The 26554-nt window shown below is 44.2% G+C and overlaps 1 protein-coding gene across 14 annotated transcripts in view; it reads left to right on the plus strand.

The window, feature by feature from the left end:
- Positions 1-26554, plus strand: part of adgrb2 (adhesion G protein-coupled receptor B2) — a 217196-nt gene that overhangs the window by 78233 nt on the left and 112409 nt on the right. For 13 of the 14 annotated variants that reach the window (XM_034599688.1, XM_034599694.1, XM_034599693.1 and 10 more), the window contains exon 3: positions 26124-26204. In XM_034599688.1, the coding sequence (XP_034455579.1) occupies positions 26124-26204 (81 nt within the window). The remainder of the gene's footprint in view (positions 1-26123; positions 26205-26554) is intronic. The other variant, XM_034599691.1, reaches the window with a different exon arrangement.

A 26554-nucleotide genomic window follows, 5' to 3' on the forward strand; every position in this document is an offset into this window, starting at 1 on the left:
GGGCCTTGGCAGACATATTCATTCTACTGAGTGCTATTATAGTTCCTAAATGTGAGGATTAGAGAAGAACTATGTTATCAACTTTGTTATTCTTTGTGTTGGTTTACACAGATGCCATTATTACACTGTATTTTTTTTTACAGATTGAAGGTTAATACACATGTACACTATACTATACAGACTACAGCAGAGAATGGTATCCATTTCTTTGCACTGAATCTATTACAGATCTCAGGGGGGATTCGGTTCAGTGGATGAGGGCCTAAGGTTGGCTCTGAACGAGGTCCATCACTCTGTGTGCACCTAATGAAAGTTGTATGATATTAAGAAGAAAGCAGCAGCGAATCAGATCACGTTTGTGGGCAGGATATTTTAGAGGGAGAGCGGTAGTTCGGAGCAACACGAGCATGGGGGAGATGAAGTGAAGAGAGGAAGACGTGGTCGAGGCACCAGTGGGCCAAATTAGCTAACCTCCAGAGACCCCCCCCCCCCCGTGTGCCTTACCCGCCATGAGAGACTGTGTCTGTGTGTGAGAGGGAGAGAGTGCATATGATGTGTGTGAATGAGTGGATGACGAAAAGCCTCTGAGCTACAGTTTGTCTCATAAGACTCATGCAGCTCTTAAGTGGTCGTAGAGCAATTTGATGACAATGGAGTATAGGGAGATGTATTGCCCCGCCACACACACACACACACACGCACACACACACACACACACACACACACACACACACACACACACACACACACACACACACACACACACACACACACACACAGACAGTCTATATCACTCTCTGGCCCGTTGACTCCTATTCAAGCTCCAGTGGCTTCATGTGATCGATTAACTGCAGAAAATAGACGGTCATCCCATAGCGCACCTGTGCCCACGGTCATGTGATACAATCCCCGGAGGCTTGCGTGTGTGTGTGTGTGTTTGTGTGTGTGTGTGTGTGTGTGTACGCATCTGTTTGCTAAAGTTCCACTTGCTTGATCATTTAAAATGCTCCCGTGTCATCTCAATGACAGGTTTGACATTTTGTGTGAATAGTCTCTAAAAAAAAGAAATGATTTTCAAGCACATACCCCCACATTGTTGTTTTGGCATTTGACATTTTGCGTGAACGAGGCATTGACACACGCAGTTTGTAACAAAGCATCTGATTTGCGCAACTGAGTGATCGCCTGAATAAAAAGATCCTTGTGTTTCTCTGCTCTGCACGGATGATCAGCTATTGCATTGCCATTTAAGGTGATTTGAGGATATTTGCGACAGGACAAAAGTCACGGTCACTGGACATTTATCACTGAGGATGCATCTGTGTAACTCAATACTTTCCATGGATTCTCTGTGCATGTAAGAAACATGTTAAGGTGTCTCCTCATTGTGTTACCCCCATAGGGAGCTCCAGAATATAGGCAAACCGATACAGTTAGCGATCAGCTGGTGCACAGAGTGGAGTGTTGAGCACTCACACAGAGGATATTGGCAGATATTTCCCTCAGGCGTCGGTTGAGAATCCTTCGCACACGCCTGCCAGGTGGCCACAACCACGGCTCCGAATGAAAGCTAATATTGCTCTGTAATTATCGGATGTGTGATTGAGCAACTGTTTGCTCACAACCTCATTCCACCTTAAGAGGTGTTCATATGTTTTGTGCTGGGACTTTCACAGCTTGTTTCCGCTGCCTCAAGTCATTGCAGGTTTAATTGTAAGTGTATAGATGTGTTTTTTATGAATACAAACTGATTACAGCCAGTGGTTCTTACCAACATATATTGTACGTGAGTCCCAAGGTTACATTAAACTGTTGAATGCCGTTTCCTTTCTCATAAATCATCGAAATCAAATAAATGTCATTTTCCTCCGTGTTTGTTTGAAACCATTTGTATCTTAACTTCCACACAATTACCTCTATTTATATGGCCAAATATTTCTCTCAGCTGCTATAATGTTTAAAGAAACTATACGTAACTCTCAGTACAGGTTGAAAAAAAAGGATTGTGAACCTCAGGGCGAAAGCGATCAACAAAATCGATTTGGAGTCAAGAGTTATTAAACCTGGATTCCAATCAAATGAACCAGATTGGAGGTCGTTGGTTAAAGTAGTTTTTACATACTTTTAATCGTAAAAAATTTGCTATTTGCTATTCACATGGAGCTTCTGCTGATATGAAACAAACCTCACAAAAGAGAGAGAGACCTCAGCAGACCTGTAAACGAGCATTGTTGATTTTTCTGAAGCGGGAAAGAGTTTAATCGAGTTTAGACGTCCAGTCCACAGTTGGACAAATTGTCAATAAATGCATTGACTGGAATTTGCTCCCGACTGGTTGTGCAGGTCTGATCTGCAGCTCACGGAAGCTTCTGTTTGAGATACCGTTGCCAAAAAGGGGGGTCGATCCCAGAGTTCACTTACTTTTTTCCTCCAGCACTTTGAATATTTAACGTGTTTGTTTCGCAAAGACACAGAGGATTATAACTGTTTGTGCGTTATTAGCTTGAGCACATTCTGTTTGTGTTTACTTGTAACCAGGTGATTCAAAAAGGTCTCTTACTTTTTCTTGATATTAGCTCATACTATTCAGTCCACAAAGTTATTATCCACTGATAGTCTCGATGCAAACATTTCAGAAGGACTGCGCCCCCATGCAAATATATGTAATACTTTCTATTCTTAGTAAATAGCATGCAAGCCACTACATAGACGGTTGGTTTCAAGTGCATGTGGTCCACTCCTGATGCAGTCCAAGCGTGGAAAAGTGCGACGGCCGGGCCCATGTGCGACACAGCTGGCCAGCTGAGCCCACATCGGTTGCTCCGTGGTGCGAGCACGCACATCATAAGGCACGTGTGCATCCCTGATCGAATGTGCACATGCGGGCGTGTGCAGAGGGAGATGATCTAACTTTGCCAGGGCCATCAGGAAGATTTACGGCGGCAGTATAATTACCTCTTGGTCCTGTGCAGTGATTTAGTGTGAGAGGGACCGGTCACCTCTGAGGTGGAATGATATTGAAAGCCCCCATAGCAGTTGACAACCAGTTATCTAATGGTTTTCTGAAGGTGCTATAGGTGCAGCTTGCGTCCATTTCTCGGAGTGACCTGATGGTATTGTCACCGAGAGAGACGCAGCGAGATAGACAAGAGGGAGGTTATTGATGCCGAGCAGCGGGCGGTCTGACCGATTGCCCGCCGTTATGTAAATGCATTTTTTTTTTACATCACGGTATCAAGATTCATTTTCATGCTGTTGCTGTGGCTCGTTTAGGTTCAACACTCAAAACCTGCTTGTTTATGTCGTCCTGAGGGCTTTGTGTTTAAATAGCAGCGTGATGTATGGTACAGCCATGCTCACCGTCGCCCCGCACCTCCTCTTTACCCGTAAGATGTCCTTCACGATAAGTGTCACCCCCTGAAATGTCTCCTCTGGGGAACTCATTTGTGTTCATCTGGCTTGACGTGAGGGGAATCTGTTTGCCAGACAACCTTACATGATAGACAAGGCTATTTATCCTAATACAGGAAAGTGTGGGGGGGGGGGGGGGGGGGGGGGGGGGTTCCAAACATAAATACACATACCATTAAAATTTACATTTACCCGTAGACGCACAGTCAGAGGTTTGCTCTCTCGTGCAAGCCACCGCAATAAACTACTTTTTTGTGTGTGTGTGTGTGTGTGTGTGTGTGTGTGTGTGTGTGTGTGTGTGTGTGTGTGTGTCTGTGTGTGTGTGTTTGTTTTACATACTGTCACAGATGAACACAAAAACACCCACAGTCATGAAGTATGAAAGCGTTTTTGTTCTCTCCTGCTTCTCCCCTGTTTGTTTGTCTGTTTGTAGTTGGTCACCGGGGTGCTCACACACACACACACACACACACACACACACACACACACACACACACACACACACACACACACACACATTCTCAAAGCAGCTGTACACAATACAAACACACACACACACATGCCACAGCGGTGTCTACGTGTGCATACATGCCTTTGCCCATGTTTGTGTATGTACCAGTGTGTGTGTGTGTTTATAGACAATGCCTCTATTGTGTAAAAGTGACAGTAAGAGGGAGTAAGAGTGCTGTGGTCTTCCTCCTGAGGCTTGGTCTCTCTGGGTAATGATGACACCCATCGAAATACTGGATTATCATATATGCATGCACACATAAACACACAGGGTACACACACACACACACACAAATACACAGATACACACTCCCAAATGAGCACAGAGGGTGTAAATTCACCCACAAGCTTGCAGAGACAATGGTTACTGCGGGAGAATCTGGCAACATAGTGCAGGGAGAACACAATAGGTTGGCATGGAGGTGGACACGTGTGTGTGTGTGTGTGTGTGTTTTGAGAGGGTGTGTGGGCGAGCGAGGAGACATGTGACAGCAGCCTCTTCCAGTGGATACAGTAAACTGCCCCCCCCCCCCCCCCAAAAAAAAGACGTCACAGATAAGTGGACGTGTGTACGGCTTGACCACCCAGCGACAGTCACTCTTGCCCTTGCGAAGTCAGAGTAGCTGCAAAACAAGCGTGACTCGCTCCCCTCTGTGCCACCCCCCCCTTCCCTGCCTCCCGCTCCCTTTTTGTCAGCGCGCATTAGCATCACCAGCCGGTGTGTGGCAATTAAATATATCCCTGGGCAATGAGGCCCTATTTAGAAATCATTACAAGACAAGGAAATGTTGCCCCACGAGTTTAGCAAAAACACATGGGAGACTGCGTCTGTGTGCGTGTGTGTGTGCATGCGCATGCGTTTCTGTCTTTTCATTGGTGCGTTGCTGGGTGCTTGTGTGTGTTCCTTCACCATGCGACATTCTGTTCCACTCATCCATGGCCCTTCGCTTCTGAGATAACTCCCCCCCCCCCATACGGTCTCCTACAGCGCTGTGAAACCTCCTCCCCTCCCTCTCCCCCTCCCTGCCTCCTCCACTACAGGCCAATCCCAGATGATATCATCTGCATGTGGGGAGGCATCCTGATTTATTACAGTATTTAGATGGTGTGTGTGTGTGTGTGTGTGTGTGTGTGTGTGTGTGTGTGTGTGTGTGTGTGTGTGTGTGTGTGTGTGTGGCCCCGTACACACCTGGTATTACCATGTTTATTGTGATCCGATCACAAGTGGACAGCAGCGTACGTTCACACCTTAAAACGTGGCAAATAAACACGTACATCATTTACGCCCGCAAAGATGCAATGAATGGCAGGAAGCAGCAAAGAGCAGAAGAAGAAATTAAATTGAGACACACGACATGTTCAAGGCAAAGCAAATCACTTCTGTTGTCATTGTTGCTAAAGTTTCAATGACGACTCGAGCGGAAATATTAATATATCCACACCTGTACATTAGAGGGATATTTGTGTTGCATTGCTCTGTATGCATGTGTGGGTGAATCTGCTCAGGTTTAGGATTTAGAGGATTAGTCACCTCTCATATGCAGACATGCTTATTCTCAAATCAGCTTCCAGCACCTTTCCTCCTTCTGCCACCTTCTGGCTTCTCGTGTTGATAATTTCCTTGCAGACCGTTCTGTGTTGACATCTGAAATGTATAAATAGATGTATTGCCTCACAGCGAGAAGATTTCCGATTGGAATCCCGATTCCCTCTTTGTTTCCATGTCAAAATTGTCTCTGTGTGCTTTGACTTTAGTGTAATTGCAGACTCTAAATTGACCATAGGTGTGAAAGTAAGTGTGACAGGTTGTTTGTCTCTAGTCGGCCCTGTAATGGACCCTGCACCTCGCCTAGTGCCAGCTGGGATTGGCTCAAAAGGATAAACCATATACTGGAGATGATGGATGGATATATATATATATAAAAAGAAAGAAACACACAAAAAATAAACTAAAAGGTTTTAAATGTCACTGTTTGACTCAAATTGCATTTTTCCGTTTTAATTTTCGGCGCTTCCACTTATTCTTTTCTGCATCTTAGACAAACATGCTCTGCCTAATTGTCTGAGAAACTTTGAGCAATTATCCCATTAGACTTTCAAATAATTGTGAGTCGACCATTAGTGTTTGATTGCTTTTTTGGGTTGTACATAGAGATTAGCATGTCTAATGTGATGATTGGAGGAGTGAATTTAATCACCGGCATTTCTGCCTAATGTGTCAGAAAGACATTGTAACTGCTACCGTGAGTAGAACCTTCATTTTCATGCAGATACACAGGAAAGAGAGATCTTCTCAGAATGAGGATGAAAAGTTAACGAGGCTTTGGAAAATGCATATATAATGCTCATATAAAACTCCGTCCACGCACTGACCAGGAATACTATAAAGGTTTATGACGCCTGTGAACACATTAATATATAAATAACCGGATAAATAAGTGGAGGGAGAGAGAAAAAAAAAAAAATCACCTTGCCTTCTTGTACTGCAGGGGACATAAAGCGAGGTATGCTCCCTTGGTCTTGCAGGAAATAAATGCTCTCGGGATTTATCGACACACTGGCTCTTATAAGCCTACTGTCACACTCCAGCAGTTACCCATGGCGGATTTAAGACTCAGGGAAGAAGCAACACTCTTAGTCTCCATCTCAGTCTCGTTTCCCTTTATTTCGCACCCAGCTGCAAGTACTTTTATGCCACTGCGGCCAATTCTCTCTCAAACGTGGTCAAGCGGGAACTGTTTAGGTATTTCGGAGGCAGAGTTGTGTTACAGTCCCTCAATAGGAGAATCTACATTTGTCCGCCACCTATTCTTTCTGTCGATGGTGACACACTTGACACAGCTTTGCTCTGTCTCTGGCCGCACAGCTGCCTTGGAATTGCAGTTTTTGTTTATATGATGGTAAAATATTCATAGAGAAAAACAGCGGTGGAAGCTGTCCACATAATCCCCCTATAAACTGATATCTAAATCCATCACACGTGTGTGCACACGCAGAAACACCTGCACACCGAGCGCGATGAGAGGTGACACACTCAAGGACACAATGAAATAAACGAGAGCAGCAACCGCATGTGTCAAACATCTTGCCTGCGCGCCTACAGATGCCCATACACACACACACACACACACACATGCGCGCGCACCCACAGCTCTCAGACGAATGCTGCGGTTTGGGAGTCCGTATCGATCGACACTCGTCAGCATGTCCTCTATAACAAGCGCTGTCCCCGAAAGCACTGCAGCAAACCTGTCAGGGTGGGAGACAGAAAACATAGAGGGTGAGAGAGAGGGAATGTGGAGTACCTGTGCAGGCAGGGAAAAGCAGGCTGACAGGAGAAACCGACAAAACGTGAGTGGCCGCTGACCAAACACACACATGTTTATTCATGCGGAACCAAATCAGTGTGTTTCCAAATTTGTTGAAAGTTGGGGTTCTCACCGCAAAGCCTGCTTAAAGATTATCGGCCAGGCCAGAGCGGCTGGAACCGAAAGAGCGAGCCTGATGATAATGATGAAGTATCTAGCCACCCGGCTAACGAGAGCGCAGATCTGCCCCGAGTCTGCCTGCTATGCAAATTTCCCTCACACCAGCGATGAATCAAAGGCACAGCAAACCAATGTTTCTCTTTGCAGCACTTTAGCAAAGCCATCATTCACAAAGGGCACGCCAAAGGCACGCACAAACACACACGCTCACGCGCACACACACACATCGGGAAAGAGCCCGTCCGAACCTCGACACCCGGACAGCACGTCAAACCACTTTTTGTGCTACTGTTAAAATACAAAAAAAACAACGATAACCCAAACTTGAGCACACCAGTGTGATTGTGTGTCTCCTTCAGTTGGTGTGGCACTTCAGAGCCCAATGGCCTCTAACACTGAGTCGACAATAACAAGGCACCAGAGACAGATTCCTCCAAGTTGATGTTCGTTGGCAGAGAAACTCAGCGACACAAAACAGATTCTCCTCTCGCCATCTCTGACCTCGCGGCACCCCGGTGTTCCCACAGCATGGATTCTTTTTTAACGCTCGACAAATAAGTTGTGTCTTTGTGGTGCAGGGATGAAAAGTGGGGCATCATAGAGTTGCACGGCTTTAATTGATGGATGGAGCCATAAGTGCACGCACAGATGCGCAGACAGACGCGGGGCATTCTCCCTTCATTGTGTGTCCTTCATCCTCCCTTTCTCCCCCTCAGCCTCTCCGTCTCTCTGCCCCTCTCTCTCTCTCTCTCTCTCTCTCTCTCTCTCTCTCTCTCTCTCTCTCTCTCTCTCAGTCTTCTCATTATCCTGTTGCTCTGTCAGGCCTGTGGGTTTGCCTCTGGGGCGTTGAACTGGCAGAAGTAGCAGTATGACGGTAATTTGCTGGAATTGAAGGTTAGCCGGGCTCACCTTGCGTTTTTAAAAGGTGTCACGCGGGCCAAGAGGCAGACACCGCGGTTAATTATGTAACACATGCGGAGGAGGTTTTTGTTTTCGTCGACTGGATTCATGTCGTAAAAAAACAAGGATGTATTTCATTACTTTTATTAGTACACTTCTTCATGCGAGCAAACAAACATGAAATACACACTTTTTGTTTGCATGTTCAAGCCCAGCGCACGTCACATCTGTAAAGGCACAAAAATGCAAATGACAAATACCTGCACGTGTGTACTTGCATGTCAAACAAGTGCACACACACACAAACAGGCGGTGACAGGCTTTTAAGCCTTTGTCAGATTAATGGCCACTTTCTCTCTGTGGTCAATAAATACTTCAGGGAGTTCCCCAAAGGCTGCAGGATAGCTCCCCATGTATCTGTGTGTGTGTGTGTGTGTGTGTGTGTGTGTGTGTGTGTGTGTGTGTGTGTGTGTGTGTGTGTGTGTGTGTGTGTGTGTGTGTGTGTGTGTGTGTGTGTGTGTGTGTGTGTGTGTGTGTGCACGCGACCGTCTAACAGGCCTCATGGGTCAACCTGTCACCGCGAAGATGGCTAAGCAGTTGGTCGGCCAGCGGGAAATCAATGCACGGTGATGAGGCCACTCCATGTGTGTGTGTGTGTGTGTGTGCATGTGTGTAAGAGTGTGTGTGTCTTTTTTGTGTTTTACGTGTGTTTTGTACCTGAGCTTTTGTGTCTTGTGACCCTAATTAAGATTGATAAAAATAACTGTAACTGAGGCGACTGCGACAAATTGATTCCCTTCACCGATTTTCACTTTAAGGGACCAGAGATATTTACAAAATGAAGTTTCTAGCCTTCAATTCAAATCTGGATTTTACAAAAAAAAAAAGAACCAAATTCCTCATCTAGTACGGTAGATGTTAGTATAGATATCCATCCAGATGTTCAAGGGACAAGTTACACCCACCGGGCGACACTCCTTCCCTTGCATTTCCGAGGCCTGCAGGGGTGAGGAGACGCTAGGATGTGCGTTCGGAGGCACGTGACCGAGTCCTGATGCGATGTGGAATGGAGATTATAGGGCTGGGGAGCACTGGAGCTGCTCTTCTCCCCCCTCCACTCAGCGGAGCGATGGAGCTCTCCTCTGCCTGTGAACCCTGGATGTTTAAACGAGCCCCAGCGGTCCTCATTACCCTTTCCCTGGGCACACTCGCGCGCACACACACAGATGCAGGCGCGCACTTCGGTGGAATGTACTGCAGCACCCGTTAAGATACAAGAAAGGAGGCACTTGCACGCATGCAGCTGTTGGCTTTGATGAAGTGTAACAGAGCCGCGGGCTGGTCTGCGATAGTTGCCTTGGACAGCCGTCCTGTCCTCTATCAACTCTTGTGGGTTAGAGGGGTCGTTACGGGGGTGATGGGTCTAACGATGCTTGGGCCACCCAAGGGTCGACCCACGCTGGAAGCCTTTTAGAGTCGACACTGACTCCATAATATCACATTTCCATTGATAAAAGCACAAACTCTCAGGTGCATTTAGTCGACATTGTTAATTGCACTTGATAAATTCATACGCTGCATGTGCGTTTTATATATGCACCTGTCATAACATCACATTGTCTATTCCAAGTACTTAAGTGCAGCAATTTTTAGCTCTGCACACCTTCCACCTCCAGAGCATTTAATCGCCGCTTCAGGTGAGCTCCGTTTGCACTCGCCTCCATCCACTCTCTTCCCCCCCGCTGTTTTTTTCCCACCTCCTTCTTACTCCCATTTTCCACCTCCTTCTTACTCCTCTTCAGGTGGAGAGGGAAGGTGAAGAAGACGTGACTCATCTCATATTCCATCTCATCTTCCTTTTTGTTATTTTTCTCTCTGTTTTCCTTTGACTTGATGAGTCTCCCGCTCCAATAGAGACCACCTATACCGATACCTATTACATGCCTTTAGGTGTGTGTGTGTGTGTGTGTGTGTGTGTGTGTGTGTGTGTGTGTGTGTGTGTGTGTGTTTGAAGTGTGTGTATTTGATATCGAGTGCTGTTTGAAGTGCTGAAGTGAAGTTGCGACGACTGGGCTCGTCGAGACACTGGCAGAAAACTGGTCCTTGAATGTTTCTGGATGTGCTCGCACGCTGCAGCCCCAGAGGTTTTTTTTTTTTTTTTTTGTGTGTGAAGTGATTGAAATGCTTTTCTTGATTTGCCCAAACACAAGCTTGATAATACATATGTTGCATCACATTCTCTTTCTTCTGGTACCAATAACTTGAAACGGCTCAGGTTCAAAGGGGGCGACTAAGAACTCCTAGTCAGTTCCAAGATGGCTCTAAGATGTTTTATTTCACTGCAACCTCAACATCCCCCGAAGGGATTTTATAACTATGTGAAAAGAAGGCTTTTTTAAAAAAAAGGGAGCTCAGTGTTCTTTGTCGCTCGGTGGTGTGTGATCCCTTCAAGACGTCTTGGACATTGCTGAACTGCTGTGACAGGGCCGTGCGCAGATGTCCCCTGGTCATGAGTTGCTTTCACTCAGAAGGATGCTAAAGGAGGGTCCTCTCTCTCTCTCTCTCTCTCTCTCTCTCTCTCTCTCTCTCTCTCTCTCTCCCCCCCTCTCCCTCTCTCTCTCTGGGGAGGCAACCAGAGAGCCATCATGTAGCAGAGTTAATCAGTGTGACTATTGGCTGGAGGTAATCAAGTGATTAATCAGCGCGACATTCCGCTGACGCAGGGAAATCTGGAGGGAGACTTATGGACACTCAAAGTGAGGGAATGTGGAGAGGACGTGTGTACGGAGAGAAACTGTTTGGTGGACTCACATAAAGAAGCCTGTAAACATAACAGCAACTCAATGGCCAGCGTCCCCCCTGATCCCAACTTCCTGCAAGACCTCATTAAATGAAAGAAAATATTTTATAGTTTAATCTTGTAGCTTTGAAAGTTGGCTGCAAACACACATTCAAATTTGCATAGTAGATATTCACTGAGATTGTCTTGAACTTTGCTATTGTGTTACCACCAGTGGTGTAGTGCAGGGTACACGCAGGTATAAGGCATATATCCACTTATTTTCAATCATCATAGCATCTATACCCACCCTCTTAATCACCTACAGTGTGCATTATACATTGGAGTCCTGCAAGGCAAAGGCAAAGCATCACCCGCCTTACTCAGCCGCTGATTGGTTAATAAGGATAAGACTATCAGATGAAGCCAATCAGAGGCAGAGTAGGGAGGGTCATGTCTGTGTTTGTCGACCTGGTAAAAAAAAAGAAAAATCACCTGCTCTTTAACTTACCATGTGATTAACTCGATTAACTGAAATTAAAATTGTAAATTGCGTTAATAACATGCAGTGAAGTTATTTATTTAGTAATACGCCTATTTGCACGCTGTACTATTTATACAGTAACATTTGCAAGGTGCCCTATGACAATGGGCCCATGTCACTCTTCATAACACAAAGTTTATCCTTTGCTGGACGGGTTGCTATAAAAAGCAAAGACTAAATCGAATAAACACTTGTGCATTTTTTGTTGAAAATTGGACAGTGGTGGACTTTCCACCTCGTTTTTTGACTTCACTGTAACAAACAAATCAAAAAATGATGCAGCATCTGTAGAAGGTGTAGAATGGAGACTGTGAGGAAAAGCTCATTTTGTGGCCAAGCGGACTGTGTAGCTGAGTATTGTGTTGCAGCTGTAGGCTTCTCTCTTCTTATTTATTGGTTATTACATTCCCTGTTCTACTCTTTTGTCTTCAAGCAAATTGAAAAAACGTTCTTCCCTCATATTCCACTGAAACCATGAAGGTATTTCTGTTCAAACTTGAAAGGTTATCAAACAGCTTGTGATGCGCTTTGATTTGTCTCAAAAAAAACAATAGAACACAAGATAGTTTTGCAATTCACTGTGATATTGTTCAGTGCCGTCTCTTCTATGATCCATCCAAATAATAAAGACATGTACGCCTGTGCCTTTGTGTGTGCCACGCACCAAGCTAGTCTGTGAATCTGCAGCCCTTGTGACAGCATTTTGCAAAAGTTCATTGTTCAAGGATTTGGAAGTAATACAAGGCACAGATGAAAGAGGCAAGAGGAGGAGGTGAGGAAAGGCCAGAGGAAGCGATCATTTCACCCAGTGCCACCTCACAATTCCACTTTCACTCCAAGATATGACTGCTGAGGGGGCGGCGGCGGGAGAAGAGCGGGGTGATTGAGATGTGATGGGCGAAAGAAGTCCAGCAGTAAGTCAAAGTGGGTGACGGGGGTCAGGAGCCGGGGAGAGTCATGAAAGCGAGAACCATGCTGGCCACAGAAAGTATTGGACTCGTAGTAAGCAGGTGACTGATAGTGACAGGGAGACACTGTGGTTGGGGGGGGGCACATTTATGCCTTGAAGGGACTGGACTGTGACGGCTGACAGTTTATTCTTGTTCTATTTTTATTTTTTTTTAAAGACACCTGGAAATAGAAGGAAAGTGTGGGAAAGTGTTTTTTTTCCTGCTTGATACAGTACATTGGATGTCATAGTTACTACAGCACAATTACGTGTTCTACCAGATTCACAAAGGTTTCTCTGTTCAGTCCAATTTCAAAATAGACCGAAAGTCTAATGGGAACAAATTCTGTTTATTTATTAAAAAATAATGTATGTGATTCAAAATTGAAGTCTTTTGGTACCTTGAGGTATTGTGAAGTAGGAAAAAACAATAAATGATTTGATCCTGCAGTATAATGCTGGATGTGTGATACTGTAAACTGAGTTGAGACAAAGACAGTCTCGCCTGCTTTCAAGTCTATCGCTAAACAGTTCCCAAGTCTACGTCCAAAGAGTTAATACCGGCTGCAACTCATCAAACTCTCTTCACTCAACTTGAAGTGATCCACAGTCCTTGTTCTGTGTAAAAACACAGTCTACCTTTCAGCTAATACAAGGCTCCAGCAGCCTGAGTTTGTCAAACCAAGGGCAGATCCTTCAATGTTATGGTCCTTTTAGTGCTTAATCGTCTGATTTTGTGGCTGAATTTTTTTACTCAGTCTTTACCAAAGACTTTTGACTGAAACAGTGGTGGTGAATCTTTTTTTTTTTTATTTGTCTACCAAGGGCAATTTCAGTTTTTATAACTTTCTTTGCAGGTTGTGCAAAATTACGCCGATGTCGCGACGGCTGGAATTGCTTCTTTGTTGTGAGGAGTCTGATGATGTCTGATGTCAGATGATGATGATGGTTATGCTTTTTAGCAGCATAGGGGGCCACAGACAACAAGTGAAACTTTCTAGTTGGTTTTACTTTGTCCGGTGCCAGAAGCTCAATGAAGCTCTCTGCAAATTCCTCTAAACGAGGTTCTAGCTTCACAGCTGGAAACTCACTCACTACAAAATGTGTCTGCTCAACCTGTTCTCTGTCAGAATGTGCTCTTTGGAAAGCTGCTTGTTGGGCACTAATCTCACTACCAACCAATGAGCCTTCACTCTGTCCAAGACCATGTGTCCTTGCAACTCATCCAGTGTGGCTGCATGTTTCCAGCTGTAGTGACACTTGAGGTTGGTCTTTTTTTTACCACTACAAGTTTGTCCCTGCAAACTGCTGGTACCCTGGCTTCATTTTTATTAAAAACAAATTGTTTTTTTCCATTTCTCATAAAAAAGCACAAGATTCCTTTTATTGTTCTTTCTTGACAGTCACCATGACACTTGTCACCATGACACTTGTCACAAGCAATCAAGAAACAGCTACATGTGCTTGTTTTACTCCGACTGTGGAACGGGTTGTTCCTTATTTATTCATGAATTGTCTCACAAGCCAGATCAAATTGTCTTGTCAGCCATATGCAGCCCAAAGGCAGGAGGTTCTCCACCATTGTATGAAGTGATTTCTTTTGAGGGCCTGTATGGATAGAAGGACGTTAGATATGTATCCAGAGGCAGGGGGGGGGCATAGTTCAACTAAACTATTCAAGTCAAGTAAAAAACTACAGGACACAAGGAAGAAATCAGTTGGTAAAATAACTAGATGAACCTAATGTTATTTCCATTACAATAACTTTTTAAAAGGTTTTCAGAGGTTTCATCTGTTTTATACCTACTGGCTACTGAATCTGTTGAATTGCTGCATGGTAAAAAAAATATATATATTTTACAGCCATATTAAATGATTTTCTACCACCTCCTAAAAATGCAAAGCAACAAAAATGTGATATATTTGCTTATGTCAAAAAATACTTATAATCACTCAGATAATTCACTCAGGTTCAAAAGTATAATGTCTTTCCTCTTGATGTTTGACTTTCTCCAGCAGCTCCACATTTACCACATCTCTCTGCCACATTTAGCTCATTGGATGCAAACTAACGTGAGCTTGTGCACTCACATTTTAATAAGGGTGCGACCTCGTAACCTTCTGTTAATCGGTTAACCTAAACATAATGTTTAAAATTAAAAAAAATAAGCCAACTATAGCTGCAGATTGAAGATTGGTTCTCAGTGGGATTGGCAGTCGAGCAGCCTCTCCACAAAGTGCTTGGATTTTATGTTAATATCAAAAGTATTGCTTTAGGACAAAAAAAAGTGCAGAGCGCTCTACTCTTGTAGTAAAAAGACAACCTCAAGCTTCCACAGCAGCAGACGGTAACAATTCTGAATATCTAATAAAAAAAAAAGTATCACAAGTTTGTTCTCTCCAGTAAAGAAAAGAAAATAAACATAACAAATGATGCCACCGAAGGCAAACGAGGACACAGAGGCACAAACTTTTACGGTGTGACATTCATTTTATTTTAATCACATCTTATCCCATAATTTACCCCGAGAATTAATGCTTCACGTCATGTCCTGCTGAGTGGTATTTTTCACACTGGCACACATGCACACACTCGAAACACATGCACACACACACACACACACACACACACACACACACACACACACACACACACACACACACACACACACACACACACACACACACACACGAGCACACCCACACAGACTTTTCTTCGGCTCAAGAAATCTAGGACAGAGTCTTGTTTTGATGATTCAAGGGAGGATCACTCAGCTAAGCACAGGATGCTCAAAACTGGGCGGGTTAAAATTCCCCCAGTAATCTACCAGCTAGTCAGCGTTACACAGCCTTTCCTCCTGGGAAGAAAAATACATAACTTTCATTACCTTCATGGCTGGAAATTAACTCTTTAGTAGGGAGTTCCCCTCACGGTCCCCAACTGCACTGCCCTGTCAATTAGCCTGACCGCTCTCTGATATTTATCCAGGAGCTCGTTCCACAACAACATTTTTAGATTAAATAACGTTGCAGGGCAGGAGAAGAAAAGAACGAGTGGAGAGGCCTCATGTCAGGAGCTGGCAGTCCTTGAAACCTGCAAAGAGGTGCGGGTACAGCCCACACCTTGAAAGAGAAAAAGTCAGAGTAATTAATACAAGATACTAATCAACTCTGCCAAAGAAATTAGTCTCATTATGGATGTGCACCGCGTTGACCAATGCCTCACGTCCTAGTGCATCTCTGACCTCAGCGAGGCCAGAAGAACACACAGAGTTAGATCTGTTTTGTAATTTGATAAACAGGCCAAGATTTAGAAGAAGTTCTGAGTAAATAAAATCAAAATGAAAAAGGCCATTGACCAACCAGACGTTCAGCACACCTTATCACTCTTCACAACTGAACTCAAGAGAGAATATGATATCCTAACAGCTAGCTTGACGACAGATATATCTTGAAAAGCAGTTTCAACTTAGATTCAAAGTGATCCCTGCTGTCATCCTTCTTATAGTCCCTCGGATAAGGATTTCCAGATAGTGATCCCCTGGACAGAGACACCCATCTCTCAGTGAGAGACACTGTGTGTACGGCCTGTAATGCACTGCATGTAAAGGACCACTTATAGCAACTCTACATTTATGTAGCACTAATGTGTAACAGCGTATGCCTTTGGGAAGAAACATGATGCTAAAAGGATTTTTTACCTGCACCGAAGAGATTATGTTTGTTTGTCGGTTTGTTTGTTTTAAAACAAAACTACAAAGAAAACACCCTGAACCACCCTGAGTGGATTACCATGAAAGAATATGGTATTTCTCAACATTTTCACAGTTTCCCCAGAGAATAATTCATGGATCTTTATGAAAAGCTTGATAGAATTCAAGGGGACTGTTGGTCCGCGTCGATGGTATGCGCTCCACTGAGTGCCATTCCAGATAAAGCTGCAACATGGTGATTAAATAATGTAAATGTTGCCTTAAAATAGATAAAGATCCCAACCTGACGAATGACACATAAATGCAAAGGAAAAATTGTCGTCTTAGTTTAAAAACGAAATGAATTGAAAGTCCTGCGCTCTGTGTCTGGACTAGAAAATATGTAGCGAGGGAAGATAAACCAGGCAGCAATCATGTTTAAATTAATTACCACTTTGTTGTTAGGATAACGGGTTGGACTTGGCAGAAAAGACCCTGCTCTTTGAAGGACTAGAACAAATCAATAGAGTGTAAGCATAAATGTGGAAGAGAATTAATGCCTCCTTAGTAAACACATGGAGTGTGTCAACGTTGAAGCTTTCATAAATCAACAATAGCAAATACTTAAGCATATAAGACGATTACCTAGTTGGCACAAGGCATATCAGGGGAAGAACTACCCAGTCACAATGGCTGCAGTGTGCATCAGCATAAATATGAATGGATGTAACCAGTCAGCTGGTAGCGAAGCAGCAGAACGAGCGCGTGATTATGAAGCTTGACTGGAGCAGCTGATGCCCGTTGGAAGCACGACTTCAGTGCTTTGCCTCTAATAATATAAGCTGCATTTTTTTTTTTTTTTATTATGCAATCAGAAACTGTGAGATCTTTCAGTTTATCTTCATGGGTATTTTCATATCTTTTTTGAGATTCTGTCTTATTCGGTCTCCGATATACCAACATTGTTCATTAGCTCTGCGCAAGCCATCCGAGTCCCCCCCTCTGCAAGCACGAGTGGGCAACACGTGGGTGGATGTGAGCATGTACGCATGAGCGAGTGTGTGCATTCTCATCTCAGCACGAGGTAAACGTGGTTGTGTCTGTTAAGTGTGGATGTGCCCACAGTGTATACCGATGTGGATTCTTCAGCAGGACACCATTGTTACACTAGCCTTGCCTGGGAAAAAGTACAGGTTCTGAATAAACACACTGTGACATTAGTGGAAGCCTATGGTGCTTGAGTGAAAGGCAATTGTATCCAAAGATTATTGTAAAATCACGGGGAACAAAACAGTACACACTGTAACTGAATGGTCCAAAAATAAAACTGAACAGAACACAGAGTCTTCGGGAGCATAATAGTAGCAAAGCATAATAGTTACTGGAGCATTGGATTCATAACAACACGGCAACATGAGCTATTGATTAATACATTTTACTAGTCCAAGTTCCAGTGTGCGCTCTCCCAGATCCAAGGACAGAGTAACCAGCTGGAAAGGTTAGGACATCATCTTGTTTTTCTGCTTTCTTATCACCGTTTCTCCCTCCACCCTCCATCTTAGCTGAACCAGCTCCATGTCTGACTGGACTGGACTGTAAATCACACTTAGCATGTCTGTGAATGTGTGCGTGTGTGTGTGTGTGTGTGGGTGGGTGTTGTGCAGACACCATAAACATTGCCCCTCTGTCTTTCTGACCTGACCCTTTGCTCCGATTAAAAGGTGTTTGACTTATGCTGTGCCCCCTTCCGCCAAGTGAAGAAGCAGACGGTTGCTATTGGAGTCTCTTCTTCTCGTGCGCCTCCGGTTCATGAAAAACACCTGCCAGAATGTGCTCCGGGTTGCTATGGCCTTTGAGCTAAGTGCTCATGCAGCTTCTTTCTATGGGTGTGTGCGTGCGTGCGTGCGTGCGTGCGTGCGTGCGTGTGTGCGTGTGTGTGTGTGTGTGTGTGTGTGTGTGTGTGTGTGTGTGTGTGTGTGTGTGTGTGTGTGTGTCTCTGCAGCAACACTTGCACGAATGCATTTCAGTGCAGTAGGCAGATGTTATTAATTTCTCACGGCAGACATAGACTGCACACACAGTTTCCTTATTAGCCAGATGTACAGATGTGCTTCCTTTGTTGACTACGTGAGAAACAGACTCACACACAGCGAATAAAAATATGTGCGAAAAGAAAAACTGTTCTTGTTGCTGCATCAGTGTTCAAGACAGAAAACAATTTGAAAACATTACAAATAATTCACAAGAAAGACAAAAAAAGGAATAAAGATGAGAGTGGTTTAAAAAAAAAAAAAAAAAATCTTTTAATACAAGAACAATTAAACAATGTAAAAAGAAACTCAAATGCAAAAATGAAAAAGATAGATAAACAAGGCCTAAAAAGGATTAACGTGACAGAGCAGATAAGCAAAAAAAAAGGACAGGAAGAATAAAAATTGATATTTGAGTCACAGCAGAGCAGCAGAGAAGCAGCTGCCCTTCACCACAGTGGAGAACAAGCGTCTGCAGACTCCATTCACCTCTCCATTCCCATCAGACACACGAGCGGCGACCGAGTGTGGACACTGATTTATAGTCCAAACCCCCCCACCCTCCTCCTTCTGCAAGCCCCCTCACTCGCATCCTCCCCTCCATCCGCATCCCCTCCGCTTCTTTACGGCGTCAGCATGACGGTGTTGCTGTGGCAACAGCATCCCACTGCAGAGGCGAGTGTGAGCAGTAATTGATCTTTTTTTGTGTGGCTGCGTCATGTACATACATATCAGCGTTGTCGAGTGTGACGCCCGTCTGTGAAGTGACACATTCGGTGCAGTGGATGTCTTCAGGTGAAATCTTTTGGCAGATCTTTAGTGAAGGGAGAGAAGCGGTGCAAGAGAAAAAAAAAAAAAAAAAAGACACTGTCAGCCGAGTTCACAATTTAACCCTTCTGTCTTAAATCTGTGTATGCTCCTCTCTGCGGCAAAGCCCTCCCAAGCTCGGGCTTAATCAGCCTTTCAGAAACCACTGATACTGAAAACCAACCTGTGCACTATGTAACAGAAATTCAGTGTGACTGCAGGAGTGGTCAGTCCACCATTTCTTGGTTTTGGTCCAGTTTGAATTATCAAAACCAATTGGTCATGAAATGATGTGTGCTTATAGGCATGGTAGACATTCATAGTCCCCAGAGGATAAATCTTGACCCTTTTTGGATCCAGTAGACTGCGATGTTTGGTTTTTATTCAAAATAAATCCCTGTTCCTTATCGCACCACTATGATGTACGCATTTGTGGTTTTGAATGGGATTTGTGTTAACTGTTGAAAGGATTGTTGAGAGTTGGTGCCGACATTCATGTTCCCCACAGGATAAATTTCAATATCTCTTTTTTTATGGTTGTATTACCCGCCAAGGAGGTTGTGTTTTAATTGGTGTTTGTCCATTTGACTGTCAACAGAAGAAAGCAGATGCAGGATTTTTCTTTTTCCTTAACTTTCTTTAACATTGCAAGATAAAGGAGGCTTTTACCGTTTCACAGAAGTCATGGATCTTGATAAAAGAAAAGAGGCATATGCAGGGGACTGATATCTATGAGTTCCATGCAGCTTAATTGGATTTAAGTGCACTGTTGGTTTAGTTATAAAATGGTATTTGCACAACCAAAAATATGTTAATTTTAAATGCTGGCATGTGAAAGCTCTTTACACCCGTGTGTTACCATTGTCATTGTGACCATGTAATGATTCTGATGCTAGTGTTTACCTCAAAGCACAGTTGTTAAGTACTGTACGGCCTCATGAAGCCATTAGCTTGTCTGTAGTTACTCTTGTTTAACGGTATCTGCGATTGGTGTTGATTTCTTGTCTAATAGCGTTTGATTATTTCATTTGTTTACGTCGGAGACAGTTCCTCGTTATGCAATCAGATAATGAGATGTCTAAATGTGGACTCCAGCTTTTCACGCAGCAGCCCGTGACGTCTTTAACCAACATGTGTCAGAGTGGAGGCCGAGACACAAAGTGCACCAACAGGTTCACCGGGGACTCCAGCTTATTTCACATCGATCCGCTTTAACATGCTCCTCACCATGATTGCCGCTTCACCGCCCTGTTGGAAACTCACTTTTACAAAGAGGCTCCTCAACAAACATGCTAAACCATGGGTGTCATTGTGTGTAATTGATCAGGCCAATGCGGCGCCGTGATCTTGCTCAGCCTCCCAGGAATGAATCGCTGAGTTGTTCTGGCCGTCCTCGCATTGATTGCTCTTTGATTGTGTATCACTGTAGCTTTGCTTGGAATCCGCTGGACTGTAAATCCATCTGAATTCTCATCTCGTTACGGAGCTGAGAGAAAGAAAAAGGCTGCGGTGGAAGGCAGCGGGTGAGGGGGTGGAGGGCAGGATGATAGACGGAACGACTGCGGTGTGGGAGTTGGAAGATTTGAAAATATCCAATAAGAGAGAGAAAAATGGGGGAAAAAGGGCAATTTGAGATTGAGAATGAAAGTGAAATGAAACAAAGCCAATTTGGCAGTTTGGAAGTATATAGCAAGGGCTTGTGATGAACTGTGTGCGTATTTATGAGTGTGTGTGTGTGTGTGTGTGTGTGTGTGTCTGTTTGTGTGTAGGTGTGAAACAAAAACAACTGTCAGCCCGTGGGACTCAGAAAACTAGATTCCGAACCCATTTTGAAGGCACACAAATGACCTTGAGGTCCCTGTTGTCAGACAGACGCTGTCCAGCACCAACCTGATTCAGCTTCTCTCCTCATATCTGCTGCTGGGAGAGCGAGAGAGAGGTGAAAGAGGGAGAGATAGAGTGGGTCTGTCCATCCAGTAGCTTATAAAAAGTCCATTATGGTGCACTTCTATCAGTTTGGACTCCCCCAGATGGACCCTGGAGTAAATGGACAGCGCCAGAGAGCTATAAGCTCAGATTTGATATACGGCTGAGAAATAGCTCCTAGTGTGTGTGTGTGTGTGTGTGTGTGTGTGTGTGTGTGTGTGTGTGTGTGTGTGTGTGTGTGCGAGAGATTGCGTGTGCTTAGTAGGGAGGGGTGTGCATTCAATCATGTGCACTGCACTGAGAGAGGTGACATTAGTCAACAGCCAACATTTCCATGCCACTATGTTTTTTGTGCATGCCATTTACTTACCACAGCTGTTTTGCCATATTATCATATGCTCTCCCACGCACACACACACACACACACACACACACACACACACACACACACACACACACACACACACACACACACACATACACACACACATATTCATGCAGTCTTCCCAGCAGGCTTAAATCCCGGCTCAGTCTGACAAAGGAGCCTGTGGCTCTAACTGGCTCTGCCACAATCCCCTTCCCCAGCCTGCTGCTTTGTTGGGGCTCAAAACCGCTTTACTGCATGACGTTTATTTATCAGCCATATTTACTCCCTATTGTGTTGGTGTGCATGAGTGTATCTGTGTGTGTGTGTGTGTGTGTGTGTGTGTGTGTGTGTGTGTGTGTGTGTGTGTGTGTGTGTGTGTGTGTGTGTGTGTGTGTGTGCCACATCAAGGTATATTTGGCTTTATTGTCATTGCTCTTTGTGTATGTAGGTGTTTTGTGTGTTGTGTGTAGGGTTGCAAAATTCCGGGAATATTCAAAGTTGGAAACTTTCCATGGGAATATACGGGAATATACGGGAATTAATGGGAATTAACGGGAATAAACTGGAAATTTTGTGGGTAATTTATACTAACTGTATTTACCTTGTCATATACAGACATAAATATAAACATTTTGTTTTGTCATAAGCTGATTTGAGCCCTGAGGAAACTTTGGGCACTTGACTATATGCTTCTGCATCTTTGTGGCATTCTTAACATAGGTCTTTGCACAGTATTTGCAAATGTACACAGCCTTTCCTTCTACATTGGCTGGGGTGAAATGTCTCCACACATGAGATAGTGCACGTGGCATTGTTCTGTAGAATAAGATGAGAAAAAAGCTTGTAAAAAACACTAATGCAATGCCAGAGATATAAATAGTTAGCTAAACAATTGGAATCGTCTTTAAAAATATTTTACAATTGATGGATAAATGAATAGAAATAGGCTAGATGAACAGATGAACAATCCTCAATCAGCATGCTAATATATTTTCCCCAGTAATATCATCAAAACTTACCTGACTAGTCCTTGGGCTAATGCAGTAGTGTGCAGGATGCTGGGAATTATCTGTGCATGTGATGGAAGAATGCACAGTGCAGGGTTGAAATTCAACGTGCAGTGTGTGCTGCATTCCATACATCTTTTAAATAGAGTTTTGAATTATGTTTTTATTGCTCAGCGTTTAATTTGCGGTAAATTTTCAAAATTCCCAAAATTCCCGAGCTTAACTTCCCATGGAAAGTTTCCGGAAATTTACCGGAAATCCCCCCCCCCCCCCCCCCCCATTGCAACCCTAGTTGTGTGCATGCCTGCAACCTAGTGCGTGTGTGTGTGTGTGTGTGTGTGTGTGTATGTTCATTGACAGTATCCTGATGTTCTTCGCACTGAGTTGAGGAGGCTGAGAAAAACCTCCCTGCCTTCGGAGTGATACTTGCCTTGAATGACAAAGTGGACGAGGCCGTTGCTTCATCCGCAGCAGCTGCAGGTTCAGACTCCACAAGCAAATCAAATGGTTTCCCACGAAGAACCAGAACAAAACTAGCCGAGCTATGATGCTGCTTTTTGTGGCGCTGGTTAGTTTTTTTCCCTCCAGAAATTAACCAGCTGAAATGCCTCGTGGCGTCATTTCACTTTCTCATTGGACGTCATTAGGCAACTGGAAACAACGCAGAAATACCTTTGTTTTAAATGAAAATGTCACAGATTATGACTTTATGTGCACTTCCCCTGGCTTTAGTGACATTTTACGACCGCACAGCACACTGACCGCCACGCTATCTCACGCAAATCACGGTCGTGGGAAGCTGAAATGGCGGACCTCGCAGACACTGAGCTAACGGTTTATTTACACCGTGGAAATATAAGCAGCTGCACTCAACAGTCCCGTTTCACTCTTTGCTCCATCTTGACCTGAGCGAACATCTCTGAGGGCACTGACACCAATAACCCCGTAATCACTCTCAGCACACCAGCCTGTCCATTAGAGCAAACTCCTCACTGGAAAACCGTGAACCTTAAATATCACAGTGCAACATTTGCACACAGCCGGTCTCGAGGCGGATGAACTCAACTGCGAGACGCACCTAGACGGTAAAAAGGTTTTTTTCTTTGAGAGGGAGAGACGGACGAAACCCGTTGAAAAGCAGGTTCCTGGGTTAAAGCTCTGTCCTTTCAGCATCGCGTCTTATCTGTATCCGCTGAATAAAGGCAGGTTCACACGAACTTCTGTCGATTCAAACGTCCTCGAAACAGACTGACGACGTCCCCCCCCCCGTCGACTCCTCTCTATTTGTCGGGGATTCGATTCTGAGACATAATTTAACTCCGCCGACACATCACTCACTTCAGTCAAATGACACTCAAGCGGCAGTAAGTATCTCCACCTCTGCTCCGGACCTCTCACAGGATTATCAACCCCCCGGCGGGCGGTTGGAAGTGATACTGCCAGATATAGATGGGAAATTCCCCTGGAGACGAAGAAACAGGTGGAAAAAAAAAAAAACACAGAGGGGAAGGATAAGAGCGAGCAAGACGACTTGATGAAGTGTGTGATGATGTGTCCATTAAAGCGCAGTCCAGAACATTAAACAATATAGTGGGGTTTCTAAAGGTCAGTACTCTCGGGGGGGGGGGGGTTATCCATATTGATCTTTGCTTTCGATTGTGTCTGACTCGGCGGCGGTGTTCATCTAAATCCTCCTCTGTGCCACGGAACCTAATGGAACGAGAGAGAGCGAGGAAGGGGGACAAACACTGTAAAAGGGAGGGAGAGAGAGAGAAATAAAGAGATAGGAGAAAAGAAGCCATCACTGGTCATTTTATGTGAGACATTACTCGTCTGTCCTGCTTCACTGACCTCTGTGTCTCAGAAGCACAGCAGCGTAGGACGTACACCCACACGCGGCTTAATTTGTGCCAGATTCTGCCAGAAGATGATTCAGAAACTCCCGGATTGGGACCGGCACTTATTCAGTGACTCGCAAAGAAATAAATCAGTGCAATTTTTTTCCGAAATCTTAAAAAAAGAAAAGAAGAAAGGTTGAACTCAGAAAATGTAACATCTTGTTTCTCTTGAGCATGAGCAGGCGCGAGCTCAAACACCGGAGCTGGCGTATGCTGGTGCATGATTTCATGTTGTTAGGATTAATTTTAAAACAGGTTTCTTCCATGCACGAACATGGCTAAATAATGAGATCTTGCTCTAGCCCCAGGGCCGTTGCGTCTCTACTGTTGGTTTGATTGTCACATCAGATGCAGCACTATTCTTCTCTTTTTCTTTTCTTAGTTTTCTGGGAAATGAAGCAAAAAAATTTCTTCTAAAATACCTTCAGAACACTTTTTGCCTACTTTCGTTCTAAAAAAGAAAAGTGAAACTCGCCACCCGCACGCACACATTATTTCTAAAGTCACACACGAAGGACTTGTTTGAGGATCTTCAAGACGTTTTTATCGTTCACTGAAGAAGCCTCAGATGAGACGGGGAAAATCGACAATATCCTCAAGCAAGTCCAGCTGCTTTTTTCTTTTCTTTTTATATCCAGGGCCGCAGACATCATCTAGACACCAAAGAAACCAAATTATCAAGTCGCTGATGTGGTAAAATATTGTACTGAGGCCTTCCAGCACAAGTGTCCCTGCTCTGGGGAACACACACGACAAGGAGGCAGGAGGGAGAGTCCAACTGGTTGTAAAGGGGGCGTTTGAGCGATAACGGCAGAGCCTCAGCACACAGACATTCACGGGTTTGTACGTGTGTGTTTGTGTGTCACATTCGCTGTAGATAGCATACGGTATGTTAGATACACTGTTTATCTTCCTCTGCGTTAATGCAGCCACCACAAGACAATACAATCCCATGGGCGAGAGGTGCCCAAGTGAAAAAAAAAACCAGCAGCTAAATCAAAGATTGCTCCCCCCTGCCGAGGGAGTTGATTAAAGTCTTGTGTTGCTGAAACTGAGCCTTAAAAATCCATTTGCACAGAGCGTCGTGCCTCTGTATGTTTGCACTAAACGAGATAAGAGCAACTTGGATGTGTTGCACGATTTCACTTTCTCCCAGAGTTTCTCTGGAGGCAATTGTTTCCCCACAGATGTTTCACCATTCACAGTGTGCGAGAAGTTGTTGGAATTTCAAATGAGCTCTCTAACAGGGGCTTTTTTTCTTCCAGTGTCGCCGCATGTTATACTATATATAGATATGGGCAGTTTCATAAAACTTACTAATGCACAGCCCGTGTGAACGCTCTCCCACAGAATTTCAATCTGTATATTTTCTCACCATTTTAGCAGACCGTGTTCCCCCTCTGAGCTAATGAGCCAGTCAGGGATGAGTTCCCTCAGATTCTCCGATGTGATTCTGCAGCCCCGACACTCTGTTATCTGCTCCTGCGACGACGTGTGCTGAAGTGCAGCTGCATGTGCTTTAAATATTCTGCAAAATGAATCAAGCCAAGGAACTGGGGGCGTTTGTATTTTTTTTATTTTGCCAGAGTCGTGTTTTGGATGTGCTAAATAATCTTGACTCCCCTGCATGTGCAAAGTGGGAGAAGATCACTTTTTTACCAAAGCTTTAAAACCAAGTTTCTGTGAGTTGTCACAATAACCCGTTATAAACCAACCAGGCATCTTTACGCCGGTAATGACTCCATCTTCCCGTATATTGCAATGCAACCTTTATGTGAATAAGAGTGATTTAAGTATATGTTTTGCCTATTTCAGATCCGTATGACGATGATCTAAAGGTGAAGACACAGAGACCACGATCAGCAGACCAGCCAGGTGTGTTTCAGGCACAAACAGGTGAGTTGTGTGTGGGAGAGTAGCTTCCAGCTAGACCGGCACAGGGTGAATATTCTCACAGAGTTTCCTTTAAATAACTAGACCCAGAAGAGTTCATACCTCTGCCGATGCCCAGCCAGCCCCCGTATGAAATTACATTAAAAATAAACTAGAAACTGATCCATATTTGGATCCACACCAAATTCCCCACGATCATAAATAACAGTCCCCTGACACATGTCAGATTTTTTTTTCTCCATCAAGGTCCATGAAAAAATAGATAAAAATCTTGAAAAACGTGTTTTTTAAAAAATATATTTATTTATTCAAGAGGACGGTCTTTCAGTTTGAGAGCCGGACGCTCCAGCTTC

The sequence above is a fragment of the Hippoglossus hippoglossus genome, chromosome 11 (genome assembly GCF_009819705.1).
Source record: "Hippoglossus hippoglossus isolate fHipHip1 chromosome 11, fHipHip1.pri, whole genome shotgun sequence".
NCBI classification, from domain to species: domain Eukaryota; kingdom Metazoa; phylum Chordata; class Actinopteri; order Pleuronectiformes; family Pleuronectidae; genus Hippoglossus; species Hippoglossus hippoglossus.